At 41.2% G+C, this 16,292-nt stretch overlaps 1 protein-coding gene across 1 annotated transcript in view; it reads right to left on the reverse strand.

The window, feature by feature from the left end:
• The window catches only part of C7 (complement C7), a 44,007-nt gene that overhangs the window by 1,766 nt on the left and 25,949 nt on the right, over positions 1-16,292 (reverse strand). Inside the window, exons 10-16 of the mRNA XM_018561164.1 lie at positions 14,308-14,536; positions 11,795-11,972; positions 9,648-9,735; positions 7,483-7,615; positions 6,065-6,256; positions 2,144-2,231; positions 1,317-1,498 (exon numbers count right to left, since the gene is read on the reverse strand). Of these exons, the coding sequence (XP_018416666.1) occupies positions 1,317-1,498; positions 2,144-2,231; positions 6,065-6,256; positions 7,483-7,615; positions 9,648-9,735; positions 11,795-11,972; positions 14,308-14,536 (1,090 nt within the window). The remainder of the gene's footprint in view (positions 1-1,316; positions 1,499-2,143; positions 2,232-6,064; positions 6,257-7,482; positions 7,616-9,647; positions 9,736-11,794; positions 11,973-14,307; positions 14,537-16,292) is intronic.

Consider the following 16,292-nt stretch of genomic DNA (forward strand, 5'->3'; position numbering starts at 1 on the left):
GGGCGGGAGGGCGGCCACAGCATCCAAGAGCTCTTAGCAAACTGTGACGCTCTGTATGGTGTCCTGCCCAGCTCACTGACATCACCGGTTGCATAGAGCTGAGCGGGACACTCTGGCTTGCATCCCGTTCAGCTCCTGGCAACCAGTGACATTAGTGAGCTGGGCAGCATGCCAGACAGATCACTGACCTGCAGTCCAGCATCCGCCACTGCCCTACATGGTCCTATATAGAGCCATCCCTATGGTAATCACCATACATGCTGATTACCATAGGGATGGCCTTATGACCCTGCACTGTTATACTGTATGTTGTCCAGTGTGCAGACACAAGGCCAGTACTTCTAGGTTTAAAATAGAGCTTTAGTCAAAATGTGCTTCAGTTTGGTCAAAATATATTTATCTGCCAGGTTTTTGGATGCAATAAAAAGCAAAAAAAGGTGAGGATAAACCTAAAATGTTGGCATTGTCAAAGGAACAGAAACAAAAGGGATTTTTTTGATCCAGCGACAACTGTTCAATTTTTTATCTTTCTTTTATGTAATAAAACCACATGATCCTCCACCATAATAACACCAGGCAGCCATGGCAAGGAGGTAGCAGGGGTTTATAAACACCCTTCTTTTAGATGAAATTTGAGTAAAGTCAGGGAAATTATTTGGGATTTTTGGAGTAAGATCTCCTCTACATACTCTTTTATCGTTATATGTTACTGAATTCAGCACTTTGTTAGTCAGCTCAATAAATATGTCTGTTAGGTTCTCAATCATCCAGGCCATGAGATAACTAGCAGTAGTTAGTCACATTCAACTGAATTTGTTCTGTAATCTTGAAGACGTTTCATAAGCTTATCCAAAGCCATTTCTTCAGTTCTAAAGAGTAATAGTAACATACCCCAAAAGACAGGTAGCACAAACACCTAATCAAATTCCACATATAATGCAATTTGAACATCTCTACCCTGGTGTTTTGAAAATTAACAGACTTTCTGACTCCAAGGATGGAATTAAGTAACTAGAACATGATGGTTCCACAACTTGCACACCTCTTGTCCAACCTGGACAATCAAAGTCTGCCTTGACACAGTCCACGGTGATTAGATTAAGATGTTTGTGCTACCTGTGTAGATATAACTACTGACACTCATTACAATGGAAGAGGTGCCTTGGAGAAGCTACGAAACATCTTTAACATTACAGAACAAGCCCAGTTGAATGTGACTACCTGCTACTACCCCATTAAATATGAACCTTTGTTCTCCTTCCGTAGACAGCTTTTCTTGTTTCCGTACAAAGTGCATTAATAAGGGAAATTCTCACCAGAACAGGTTTCCCACAGTTGGCACAAGTCACATGACTTATCTGTTGTGGGGAATTTGCAGTTTTCATCTGCAGTCAGTGTGTATTTCCTTCCCAGGCATTCGAGTGTGTGCATTTTACAGACTGTAAGAGCTATGTTCCTGCTGTTCCGGCCATCTATAGCACAAATATTCAGAGAGGAGCTGAAAAGCAAATAGATATTATAAAAATGCAGGGTCCGCTTTAAAAGGAATCTGTCAGGGAATAAATATGAGAGCTGACATTGCTGAGTCAATCAGAGGAACTTGGGTTATCTGAGCCTGACAATTGCTTCCCTCTCAACCACATAACCTCACACATTTAATAGTCAGAGAATGAAAGACAGCGAGGTTGATTTATAGTGACCCTAAACTCAGGAGTTAAATCTGGAAAATGCATTCAAAGACCTTAACTATTAACAAAATGTATCTTATTTGTGTGTCACTCGGCTGTAGATCCTCCCTTCTATGATGGACTACAATCTCCTATTGAGTTAGCTAATTTGTATTGAAATTATAGTTTTCAATGGGAGTGAGCTTGGAAACATTTTTGAATGAAATCCCACTGGTTTATGGCCAGCTTAAGCCTCAGGCTCATCCAAAGTAAGTAAAGCTAGTCCACAAAGTATCCGGTCACGCCAGGATAAAATGGGCATATTATATAGATATAATCATATTACCTACATTTAGGGTTACCACCTGGCTGGTATTTTACTGGTCAGGCTGAAAAATTAGTCTTGTTGCCAATCTTATTATTAGAAAATATATCATAAAGTCGGTATTTGGTCTTAGAAAAGGTTGCACACCTACCCGCATTCAGCAGGCATCTTACAAGTGCACTTAGATTCCTGGACTTTTTCCCAAGGTTTACATTTTGTTTCATCTGTTTTCGGGATGGCTGCAAGAGTAGAAATATAATCACAAAATAGAGGTTACCAACATCTTTTTGGTTTTTGTTTCACACGCCTTTCCATTTGTTCTCACATTCACATGCAGATCAAGCTATCCAGGAAAAGTGACAATGACAAGTGTTGAAAAACGAAATCACCAGGGGTGCTTAAATCAGTCACTGTTTATTCACATGCTCTAAAATGAATTTTAAACAATATTGTTGTAATGGCTTCAGCACCCACTAGCAGTGTTCTAGTTTATCTCAAGCCCCTTCACTGTTTCGTTTTCACTGATATATGGTCAGAGTTAAAGCAGAACCATGAGGTGAGTGAAAACCACTCATCATAGTTCGAGCCGACGTGTGACAATGAAACTGTCACACGTCAGCTCAACAGATCGGGAAGTGAGAGAACACATACCACCGTCGCTCGCTCACTTCTCGATCATGTTCCTGCAGAGTGCCACGACTGTCAGTCACCACTCCCCGCAAGGATTCCCCCCTCCCCTCGCTGATCCTCCAGCGCTGACTGGAGGAACGCACAGGGGAGGGGACGGGTACAGCTGGCTCTGCCTCTAGATAGGCAGAGCCAGCTGTCATTCAGCACCCACTAGCAGTGTTCTAGTTTATCTCAAGCCCCTTCACTGTTTCGTTTTCACTGATATATGGTCAGAGTTAAAGCAGAACCATGAGGTGAGTGAAAACCACTCATCATAGTTCGAACCGACGTGTGACAATGAAACTGTCACACGTCAGCTCAATAGATCGGGAAGTGAGAGAACACATACCACCGTCGCTCGCTCACTTCTCGATCATGTCCCTGCAGAGTGCCATGACTGTCAGTCACCACTCCCCGCAAGGATTCCCCCCTCCCCTCGCTGATCCTCCACTGGACTGGAGGAACGCACAGGGGAGGGGACAGATACAGCTGGCTCTGCCTCTAGATAGGCAGAGCCAGCTGTCATTCATGCAGCTGGGTGGATCTCGGCAGCATTGTCGGGATCCGTCCCGGCTGCGGCGGTCTCAGTATAAGCTGAGCTGTAGCTTGTGATATACTGAGCTTTGGGTCACGGGAGGATGCTAGTATACAGGTGAAACTCGAATAATTAGAATATCGTGCAAAGTTCATTTATTTCACTAATGCAACTTAAAAGGTGAAACTAATATATCACACTCACTTCTCGATCATGTCCCTGCAGAGTGCCATGACTGTCAGTCACCACTCCCCGCAAGGATTCCCCCCTCCCCTCGCTGATCCTCCACTGGACTGGAGGAACGCACAGGGGAGGGGACAGATACAGCTGGCTCTGCCTCTAGATAGGCAGAGCCAGCTGTCATTCATGCAGCTGGGTGGATCTCGGCAGCATTGTCGGGATCCGTCCCGGCTGCGGCGGTCTCAGTATAAGCTGAGCTGTAGCTTGTGATATACTGAGCTTTGGGTCACGGGAGGATGCTAGTATACAGGTGAAACTCGAATAATTAGAATATCGTGCAAAGTTCATTTATTTCACTAATGCAACTTAAAAGGTGAAACTAATATATGAGATAGACTCATTACATGCAAAGCAAGATAATTCAAGCCGTGATTTGTCATAATTGTGATGATTATGGCTTACAGCTCATGAAAACCCCAAGAACCCCAAATCCACAACCTCAGAAAAGTAGATTATTACATGCAATCAATAAAACAAGGATTGTACATAGAACAATATCGGACCTCTGAAAAGTACAAGCATGCATATGTACTCAGTACTTGGTTTGGGCCCCTTTTGCAGCACTTACTGCAATTACTTTTGCATGATATTCTAATTATTCGAGTTTCACCTGTATGTCCTCCTGTGACACTTAAGAGAACTATGGGGAAAAACACTTACCCCATAGTTTTTTTTTAAGGTAGAAAAAACAATAGTCATCTTGATCAATCTGCTCACTTACAGGAACAATACAAGTGCCTTGGGTGGGACTGAGTTGAAAATATAAAAAACAGCTTCAAGAAGGGATTAGACAAATGCGCTGGTAAAACGAGAAAACTTTAGACATCTAAAAAAAACTGTAGAAAACTCCTCCATCTTAAATCTGAGTTTCCACAGCTGACTTCTCAATGTAATAAGAAAAAGAGAGAGGCCCTGTTTAACACAACACACTTGTGCCCCATTATTTTATGGTTTGTGTATGGCCAAGAATGGCTCCGCTTCACATGTATTAACAGTGCTTTACATAAGAGTTCATTTGGGCTGTGTAATCCCCTACAGAATAAGCAAATACAGCATCATAGAGGGTCAGAGGAAGGACAGTAGGAGGACACTCTGGTTGCACTGTATAATCTTCTCTCCTTTTTGCCTCCCGAATTATCAATCATACTTTCAAGGCAGGATGGATCTCATTGGTGTTATACCATTTATTCAGACATCTTTTACATTGTATAGATTGTTAAAGCATTATGTGCTGATATGTTCCAGGATCACCAGCTAGAAGGGGGTATGGGGGACTGGACTAAAGTACAGCCTTTCATGAATAACATTCTGAACTACATAACATGTAGACTGGGTTCTTCATTCAAGTCTTATTCTTTCAATTTTATTTTTTAAATCCTCAGGCTTCTAGATAACACAGCTACGATAAGGATGTTTTCGGATGATTTCAGATATGTTATATTTCGGAAATTCGGATGCTCCGAATCTAAAAAAATTCCGAAATTTCGTCCGAATTTTGATTCGGAACGAAACGAATCGCACATGTCTAATAAAGAAATTTGAAGTTTCCAATGTGCATATCTAAATATTGACTAAATATTTTAAGGTACATATAATTTTTTATTTTGGTATACTAAACTCTGCTGTTTTAATTAAAAGCAGAAAATTGTGCAAATTTACAAATATATATTTTTTACCCTTTTTGTACATTTTTTAAAAACTGTATTATTTTTATTTTTACAAGTGTATCTGACAGTTGAATATTAAATACATGGCACTTCAGATGAACAGTGCAGCCTGAAGGTGGCAATATTCATCTACAGGCGTAAGGTTTCATTTTTGTCAAGGGAGCCTTTGGCCTCCATGTGATCATAGTGATCACTTGATTGGGAACCACTATTATTGCTTCCCAATGGTCAATGTGGACTTGGTTGACACTGACAGCTGGAGTTAAGAAGGTATATCTGCAGGAAGTATGTCTGTGTTGCTGAACATTGTCAGCAGGACAGGAAAGTAAATCTCTCTAATTTTTTTTCTATTAGAAAAAAATTTTTGGCTGGACATACATGATCATTTTAAAGTCTGTACAACCTTTAAGAGCCCTTTCCCACTGGTATTCCCATCATGTCTGCCTGTCAGTTTTTCAGGTGGATCTGATCGGAAGCCCGATGTTAGTCTATGGGCAGCCGGATCTAAACAGACGTGCATCCGTTTACATCTGGTTAACCTCAACTCCAGCCAGGTCCGGAAAGCCAAACAGAACAGAGTTCAGTTTTGGCAAACCTGATAGTGGCCGATTGGGGGTAATCTGATTTAAATGGACATATCTGACTCCCCAAAGACCAACATTTGTCTGGTAATTTCATTTTCTTCTTCTATCACAACATGGAGAAATGGTGACATCCATTCCGAACTGCTCTGATCAGCATGGTATCCATGCTGAAGACGCCAGTGTGAAAGAGGCCTAAGGCAGTTATGAAGGTAACGCAAATAGTTGTCTATGTGCCATTATTCAAAGTTTTGTTCACTTTATCCGGAATGTAGCAAAACATTATCTGGCCATTAAGCAACAAGTTAGACTAAATAAGGAATGTCCAGGCAAATGATACGTCAGGCAAAATAATAATTACATCATGTACCCCACTTCACCTTTTCTTGTACATTGGATGTCTTTTATATCAGGATTCCAGGTCAGGCTTGAACTGCATGACACGACTTGTGGACCTTGTAAATCCAGGCCTTGTTGGCATGAGAGTTTTATTTTATCTCCAACCTGGTAGGAATCCTTTTCCGGGGAAATTGCAAAGCTGCTTGGAAGCCGAGGAAAAGAACACATAAGTCCTGCAAAAATATATTTAAACAAAGTCATTACCATGTTGAATACAGTTTGTGCAGATATAAGAAGGCTTTTATGTTATTAATATTAATATATACTTAATTCATGTTATTATTGGAGTATAGTAAGGTGTCGGAGAGACTGACTGGAAAATCTAGATAAATACGTTTAAAAGAAGAACTTCACTTTCGTTTAAAATTTAATATAGCATGTAAAATTACTGTACATTTTGTAATTGAATTTTATACAAATTATCTTTCCATTTCAATCTGTAGTGACTGTAATTTTCTACATTTTTTCTTAATAAATTCAATGCAATATGGCAAGCTGGAGGCATTCTTTACAACAATGGTGCACAGAATGCACCCAGAAATGCCATTTCCTGATTCTGTGATTGGCTCACAGATTTTCAGATGCCTGTACTGAGATACAAGCCAAATTTTTGGCATCCCCTGCAATAGGAATTTTTATTTTTGGTGAAATACGGGTTACTTATTTCTAAAGAGATGCAGACAGTGCAACATTTCTCATCAGAACACTGAAGCAGACCCTCCTATTCAGGAATCAATCAAAGAGAAATGGCTTTGTGGGATCTGTTTCAGGGAGAGGAGGACGCCTGCGAGAATTAGGGATAAGGCAAATAAACTGCTTTTTAATGGTACCCTAGACCAGTGTTTCTTATCCTTTTTTATAGTCAGGGCACCCTTTAAAGGTATGCAAAATCTTGAGGCACCCCAGTTTAAAATGCCAACGGAAAAAAGGAAAAAAAACTTCCCGTGTATCATAGATAAGCATGCACATAAATATTAACATTGCACTACAGCGCCATCTACAGCTCAAAAGACAAATGACAGTCAGTATATGCTGTTGCTTTTCTACCAGTATCCACTATTGCTGACCACTAACTGACACCTAATGCAATGTTGTATAGAGGCCTTCATTTAGGGGTCTCAGGAAGCTTGTAGCTCATATATAGCCATTGTTCTGCAGGGTCCAGATCCTATTCTTTATGTGTGCATATCATTATAATAACTGGTTTAGGAAGTTAGTAGTTAACAGTCACCTTCCCGAGCTTACAGATATGTGTATAATAATTTTCAGAATACTAAATAAGTCAAGTTATAACAATGGGGGCAATGCCTCCCACCCAAAAAAAGTCATATGAATACACAAATAGAAGGAATATCTTTCATCAGAACATGTTATATACAAGTAAAGTATATCTACTTACTTTGGCATTCCCTGGCACCAACATGCCACTGGAGGTCTTCTTTACATTCAGCAACAGCCTCACCCACCAGTGTGTACCCACTATTACACGTGTATACAATACGTTTGCCAACATAGTACGAATTGTCGTCATCCTGTTGGAAGGAATTTAGAGGCTCAGTCACTGCTTTCTAGTGATATGAGTGTTAGGCATGTCTTGAGCATGGACAGCTAAAACTGGGGCCTACAGTGGTAAAATGCAGAAGCAGAGGTTACCTTCAGTGGGATGTAAGGATGCTGACTGGAGAAGATAGCAGAGAGAAGATCTTATCAATGTGCTGCTATTCTTTAATTATTCAGTTAACAGGCACGAGGAGTGTTCTTGACCAAACTTTTTTGCTGTTGAAGTTGAAGTCAACTACCTGACTATGCTGTCTGCATAGCAAGACTGGCACAAGAGAAATACAAATCTTTTGGCTGGTTGAGCAATTTGTTTATTACAGGTATTTATATAGCGCTGACAATTTACACAGATCTTTAGTCCCTGTCCTCAAGGAGCTTACAATCTACGGTCTCTATCTCACATACATACAGGGCCAATTTACCTTCCAGCATGTCTTTGGAGTGTGGGAGGAAACCCACAAAAGCACATGATCCAGCGCTGACTCCTTGGGTCCCACGTTGTCTGTCTGACGTGCACGCCCCTGGCTGCGTGCACTGACTTACACAGTGTCTCTCCTCAGGGCCGGATTTACTCTCCCTGCCGCCCCAAGACCAGGTTCCGCAATTCCGCAATTTTAACATCTCTCACCCTGCATCTTTAAATTTCCATGTCCATTTAGTCCTTATAAATACCTCCACATAGATGAGAACAATATTCACAAACATTTCCTGTATACCTGTGTCCACATTTAATTCTGCCTTCCTAATATCTCCCATTGTAGTCACTCATGCAGAAGCACTGAGCTCAGAAACTAATACACAGCTTTTTTTTACTACACCCGCACAGCTCTACCCCCTCATCCCTAATGCCCTGCCCACCTCCCCACCCACCTCTCTACTATGTCTGCCTCTCCTACAGCCTGGAGTGCAGCTGTATGTGACATGTGGTGTCATTGCGGGAGGTGACCTGGATTGAGATGATCCAGAAGCTGTTACTCAGAAGGGGCATGGATAAGCAGTGTTTTAAAAGTAATGTAATATTTTGGAGCATAATAATCTTTTTATTTATTTCACAATTTTTGTTTTGAATAACTATATGATGCTGGTGCCTTTATATCTCCATTAAGACTAACATTAGGTCACATGAATCAATAAGGTATAAGCTAACATTATCAAATTGTATTACTAAAATCAACTGATATGTGGGAACATCAATTTCCTAAGATTGGATCTTTTAAAATTGCTGAAAAAATTAAAATGTCACTTCCTTGAGACCAAGGCCTCCTGTTAGTTCTCTTTACTATATATTGTATGTCTATGAAATGTAGGGATGCACCAATAACGTTTTTTTCAGTATCGAGTACCGATATTTTGCTTTCAGTACTCACATATACCGGTGCTTCCACTGGCATGGAGCCGGCATCCCGGGCAATCAGGCAGCCGGGTGGCGGGTAATGACATGATGCCCGGCTTCCTGATTGCCCAGGAAGCCGGGTCCATGTTATTTGACTGGCTCAATTGTGATTGGCTGGGAAACCAACTTCCCAACCAATAAGGATCGAGCCGACTTCCTGGCCAATCAAGAAGCCGTGCGGCAGGTAATGACCCGGCTCCCGGCTTCCTGATTGGGCAGGAAGCCATCTCCATGCTGATTGGCTGGAAAGCCGGCTTCCTGATTGCCTGGGAAGCTGGCTCCATGTTCCCCTAGGCACTGCCGGTCAGAGGAAATCTTCCTCTGACCGGAAGTTCCGGTATCAGGGAAGGTATCGGAGCATTTGGGCGAGTACGAGTAAAGACAAACAGACAATGTTATGGTGTAATTTGGCAGCTTTGGCTGCAGTCACTGTTCAGCTGACAATTTTCCACCCGGAGCCTTACATTATTTAATTGAAGTTGTTGCACTCAGTAGTGCCAGCATGGTCGCCCTCGGCTCAAATATTGGCCAATTCAGGAGGAATTGGCTGGAATTGGAGCCATGTATGGCCAGCTTAAGACATTAAGAGTAAACAAAACAGCTGTGCTTACCAAGATATAGCCATTCACCAGAGTAGGGGGAAGAGGGCAGAACTCAGTCGGCAAAATTTGGATATCAAAGCAGTGAGGTTCCACAGTTCTGCAGACAAGTGAAAATAATGAATGTATTACTCATAGTTACCATTTATTAACATACACTTACTGTTTATTATTATTATTATTGTTATTATTATTATTATGATGATGATGTTATAACATTATGCCAGCACAAACAATAATTTGCTTAAAGTGAATATTTCATTTGTCCATGAACATAACAGACAAGTGAAAACCTAATACCTAATGTAATACACAATGTATTATTATATAACACAAATGGAATGCAGCACTCACTACATAAAAGATATTTAGTTTTTCTTCCATATACATTGACAGGCTTTTGTTATTAAAGTGTTTCCTAATATAATTATGTTGAGAAACGCTGTTCTGAACAATCACTATCCTCAGACATGTGAATCATTTTCAATACTTTTGGACATAAAGAAAATGCTAATCCATCAGGATCCAAGAATAAAATATTCAGCGCTAGCGGCAAGGATGGCAGAGACAGAACAAGTGACCTTTGTATAAATTTGCCTAATATTCATCAGTAATAAGCCAGCTCCTAATTTTGCAGATGATAAAAGTCAACATCCACTTGGTGATAAAGTGACATTGACAGTTGTCAGAACAGGTGAGTGTTTTGTCAAGGATACGACATTTGAGAAGAACAAATATTAACACATGGCAGATGCAGGCTGATCGCCCGAGAGCCGTAATCAGATTGTGTGCATGTTTCTGTTATTACCTCATTTATATTGCTTTCCCTTTTTTTTATATGATTTTGGCAAAGCACATCATTCATTCAATACAGAATCTATTGGGCAGGGCAATGAAGAAGGTGAACCTAGGAAAGTTTCAGTGTAACATGTGATACACACACAGCAAAGGCTGGTACCAAAAAGTATCCCTGACCTGTAAAGGTGGGTCTGAACTCAAAAAGTGAAGATTTCCTATGTTACTGGTAATATCTAGAAATGTTAATTGTGTCTATGCCATACCCTGAAAATTTACCTTTTGACTTAAATTCCTTATAAAAATAACAGCGCACCTCCTGTTATGTGAGGATGCCTAAGGACTTCCAAGCTTATAGCACAATAGTGTTGTATCTTCATAGTGAGATCTAAGGCACTGCTGCCTATAGTCTCAGGAGATTTGGTCATGACATCACTGCTGTTTGCTAAAGAGAAATCTATATGGCAAAAATGTTCTTGCTTTTGCGTCATTCATTCAGTGGATCTATGCATTGTGGACCTCTCCTGGTGCTTGAATATTTCCTCACAAGTTATCAGACCACCGGTCATTGGGGGACAGCTGTTACATGGGGAAGCAAAGCCCTGCCTCCACCACGATGGCCACCTCCATACAGAGACACAGTGTAGAACCAGGCATGGAAGATCAGCTGCAGGGAGAGCACAGGCAATGCTGATCATTTGCTCCCTGCTTGCCTTTCTTCAGCACACCTTCCAAAGTTCAGATCCTCCTTAAATCTAGTGTAAGATCATAGTATTACAAAGTACACTGAGACACTGTAGCAACTAATCTTCACTTCTGATTTCATACTGCCATTATTGAGTACATAGCAGTGTAAACTCGCTGCCTTTGGCACATCTTAGGCCTCATACGCATGGGTGCACTGGGTCATATATTAAAAACCTCAGGTGTATACGCAGCAGCTACGTATAGTCACCCACAGACATGAATGGCTATACATAGCTCTACACTATTATATGCTGGGACTTGCGTAAAACCCAAGCATATTCCACAAATTCAGTCTTTCTGCATTCTTTTTGTATGTATATACAAGTTTTACACCCGTATGCAAGTCCTGGCATGTAATCACGCACAGCTGCTTACAGCCATTCATGTCCAGGGGTGCCTGTATGCAGCAGCTGCTGCTTTAATCCATTTTTTTAGGGTTTACTTTAATTTTTATTTTTTTAGGGTTTACTTTAATTTACTTTATTTTTAGGGTTTACTTTATATCGCCCCCTTCCACCTGCATGTTACTATGGCAGTGCTAAAGTAGAGTTAGGAATGGTAGGAATTAGTGTTTTCCTGAGATGATGAACAAAGAAAAAAATATATATAAAACAAACCGTAGATGCTCCAGTTCATCTTGCTCACACTTTTGGCTTTCTATCGAGTCCCCAATACAGCTTTTCCCTCCTCCACTGGGTGCAGGATTATTACAGACCCGGTTCCGGACTCTTCGTCCCGAGGTTCCCCGACAGATGCTCCAGGATGACCAGCAACTCCAGCTGCCATGAACAACTCCTTCAATCATAAGAAGTTGACTGAGATATACAGAAATCTAGAGTAGGATTACTCATAAATACCGATTAAGTCTGATGGCTCATACAAATTGGTTGCACATACAATCTAACTTGTTTAGTTACCATCCTTTCAGAACCATTTATGAAGAAAAACATAACAAGAGATAGGGCAAAAGACCTCCATAGTGTAGTAAGTTATAAGGAAGTTTATTCAAATAAAAAAACTCAATTGCGCCCACAAGAGAAAAAAGCCACCAGGGAGAAAAGATACTGAAGCAGTGAGGGATCAGGAGACCAGGAGTAAGTCTGTAGGTACGTTGTCATGCTCTACTCATCCAGGTTATGTCAGCAGGTCAGAACAAGTTCCCAGGATAGAAAATAGAGTTTCCCCATCATCAGCCTCTAGACTTCTATTTCCTATCCCCAAAATGCATTCTAACCTGCTGATGTCACCTAGATGAGCGAAGCTTGACAATGAGACTTACTCGTGGTCTTCTGATCCCTCAGTGTCCCAGCATCCTTTCTCTCTGGCAGTTATCTGCTCCCTCTGCCTGTGGCCAGGACATGAAGTAGAAGCTGGAAGACTCGTTCCTTTTCCATAGTGCAGGCTGTAACTGCTCTAGAACCCCCAGTTCTCTCTGACTGCTATTGAATTTTATGCACTATGGTGGTCTTTTGTGCCGTCTCTTACGTTTTCTTTAGTTCACGCTGGAGTTCCCACTCCTCTCCTGATTCAGCTGGCTGCATGATCTCCAATTTAGTTGTTGTTGATTATTTGTTTATACATATAAGACTACCTCTGTCTTTTTTTATGTATATATTTAATACATGCACTTTGTATTTCCTGCTAATTTTAAACATTTTATCAACTTATATTTTACTATGTACTTGCTTTCCTGTGCACTAGGAACACATTATTGTTTTTTTCACTTAACCGCTAACTCTTAGACAATCATACTGTATGTACGACCGTCTTAGAATATAGCGTAGCAATTGTATCACATCTCAGTAATAGTTTGGTAGACTTCCTAAAGCGACACTAAACTAAGGACTTAAATATTCAAAATGCATTCAGGTAGATTAACTATTAACGAAAATGTATCTTATTTGTGTATCACTCTATCACTCATCTGTAGATCCTCAAATCATCTCTGAGACTACTACTACTACTACAACAACAACACACACAGGGACCATGGGGAACAAACGTAGCTACCCTCCAGAAGGAAGGACAGTGTCAGCACCAATACAGAGATGATTTGAGGATCTACAGCCAAGTAATACACGAATAAGATACATTTTGGTTAATAGTGAAGATACATGAATGCATTTTCAAGATTTAACTCCTGAGTTTAGTGTCACTTTAAATGGAAATTGTTAAATTCTGATTGTGCTGATGCATGTTTCCTTGCTGTCGTGCTGATAATATTCCTGATTTTCACATTTGTTAGGGGTCAATGACTTACAAAGTACTGAAAAAAGAGGTTAAACCATAAACAGGCAACAAGTTTTTTCAGGCAGCCAGCAATGGCAGCCCCTAGAATTCAAGTTCAGTTTAACATTTGAAACACAGATTTTCAATGAACTGTACCATAGGAAACCCACAGCTAGCAGTAATTGGAATGCCTCTGCATCCTGAAATTCTAGGGATGCACCGATACCGATACAAGCATCGGTATCGGTGGCGATACCGAGTATTTGCAGTACTCGTGCAAATACTCCGATACAAAAAACGAGTACCTGTGCCGCGTCCTCCATCTTCAGGCACCCGAATCCGCCGCACACAGGACCTCCATCGCGTCTTCAATGAAGCAAGATGGCCGCGAACTCCTCCTCCAAGTCCTCAGTCATCTGCTCCATTCTGACCTCTTCTCCCGCTGATTGGCCGATTGGATGATTGACAGGCTTCCTCACCAGTCAGGAGTGACTGGTGAGGAAGCCAGCGGGAGAAGAGGTCAGAATGGAGCAGATGTCACAGCCTAATCATCTGCTCCATTCTGATCTCTTCTCCTGCTGATTGGCCGATTGGATGATTGACCGGCTTCCTCACCAGTCAGGATTGACCGGCTTCCTCACCAGTCACCAGTCTATTCTTATTCTGATGACAACCCAAAATTTGGGATTACCTTTCACTTTAAGCTATAAGCGTCATTAGGACAATTAGAGAGGGTGAATCTCCCTAATGAGGTCACAAACAGAAATAAAAACCTGACAGGTGTTTCAATCCTTCTGCACACTATCCAAAGCCAAAAATTATGTTTTGGGTTTAGTTGCATGTAATTATAGCCATAGAAATAGGAAAGAGCAAGTAGTGGCTCCACACTTTATTTCCATACCTGGGCTTTCATCTGTTGCAGTCCCATATTGACAGGCCTTTCCATACGTGTTCATCTTACAGTAACATTCACACTCTCTTCCCTTGGTGACAGGTTGTCCATTGTTTTGACATGGCTTGCACCGACATGGATGTGCTTCACCGATGTATTCCTCAATGGCTCGTTTCAAGTAGATCCGTTTAGCTGATGCACACGGCACTTCTTTTACCAGCTCGTACAAGGGGGTCAGCTTAAAAATAAAGAAGTAAAATTCTGTGCATGTTCTCATTCTTGCGTACCTCGTTATTATTGTAATACTGTATGTAAGCACAACTCCAACCAAAACATTATTTAGTTTTGTATAGATCAGGGAAGTGTTAGGACCTCTTTTAGTTTTTTTTTTTATTGCCAGGCAGTATAGAAGGAGAGCATGCCAAACCATGAATTTAGAGTCCAAGTTTAGGTATTTAATTATATAATTATATAATATATAAGTACATGCATTACATACTACTGACCTCTGCACTCTGTGCATTACTTACTCCCGACCTCTGTTTTCTGAACATTACTAAATACTGACACCTGTACTCTGCATCACATACTACTGACCCCTGCACTCTGTGAGTTACATACTACTGGCCCCTGCACTCTGTGCATTTCGTACTCCTGACCACTGCACTCTCTACGTTACTAACTACTAACACCTGCACAGTGGCGTAACCAGAGTTATGGGCGCCCGGGGCAGACATTAGCCCCCTCCATACACACATATCACCCAGGGAACGGCAATATCGTAGCGGGGAAGGCGGCTGTGCATTTTGCATCACTCCCGCTACACTAAAAGCGTATCTTCTTAGAAGCTGCACACTGCGCGCGCCGGTTTAAGTAGTAACCAGCACACGCTGTATGCAACTTCTAACAGCATGGGAGACGGGAGGCTGCGATTGTTGGATCCAAGAATCAGGTGAGTAGTATAAAAAAAAAAAAAGTTTTATTTTATGTTCCCAGGGACATTTAAAAAGGTAAAAACCCCGGTTGTTACGCCACTGCACCTGCACTCTGTGAGTTACACACTGTGCATTACTAACTACTGACCTCTGCGCTCTCTGCAATAAATACTCTTGATTTCTGCACTATGTTCATTACTTACTCCTAATCTTTGCACTCTGAACATTACTAACTATTGACACCTGCACTCTGTGAGTTACATACATACTCTGCATGTTACTTACTCCTGACCTCTGCACATTGTATATTACTTACTCCTAACTAGGGATGCACCGATACCAAGTACAGTACTCGGTACAAGTACATGTACAGATAATTTTCCAGCTCCAAGACTAGACTAGAGAAAAGTTCAAAAGTTAGGAGGCAGCTGTCATTTGTAAGGAGCACGTGGAGCTCCTGGTATTTGTACATCTCTGCTTTAATGTATGATTTTGTTTTTATAAATATAAATAAAGGGGTGCACCGATACCAGTTTTGCGAGTACAAGTACTGGTACTTGCCCAAGTACTCGCAGATACAGGTACTGATACATTTTTGTTTATTGTCATGTGACAGTTTTTCTAAAACAATATCGACTAATGAATTCAGGACCATTGGGGAGCGCCAGAGCCCGGTCCCAGCTGCAACCGCTGCCACCCTGGTAGTTCTCATGAAAGTGCCAAGTATCGGCATTGGTACTCGAAAAATATCGGTGCATCCCTACTCCTAACCTTTGCAAATTATACGTTACTCCTGACCCCTGAACTCTGTTACATATTACTGACCCCTGCACTGTGTGCATTACTTAATACTGGTCTCTGCACTCTGTGTGTTACTTAGTACTGACCTCTGCACTCTGTGCGTTACTTACTCCTGTCCTGTCATTTTTACTTACTAATTACCCCTGCACTCTGTGTTACTTACTACTAACCTCTATACTCTGTGTGTTACTTGCTTCTGCTCCCTTCCATCAACCATGATCTACCTGCATTGCACAGATAAGCACAGAGACCCAAGAT

Source organism: Nanorana parkeri, unplaced genomic scaffold, assembly GCF_000935625.1.
Source record: "Nanorana parkeri isolate BGI_ZX_2015 unplaced genomic scaffold, ASM93562v1 scaffold505, whole genome shotgun sequence".
In the NCBI taxonomy this organism is placed as follows: domain Eukaryota; kingdom Metazoa; phylum Chordata; class Amphibia; order Anura; family Dicroglossidae; genus Nanorana; species Nanorana parkeri.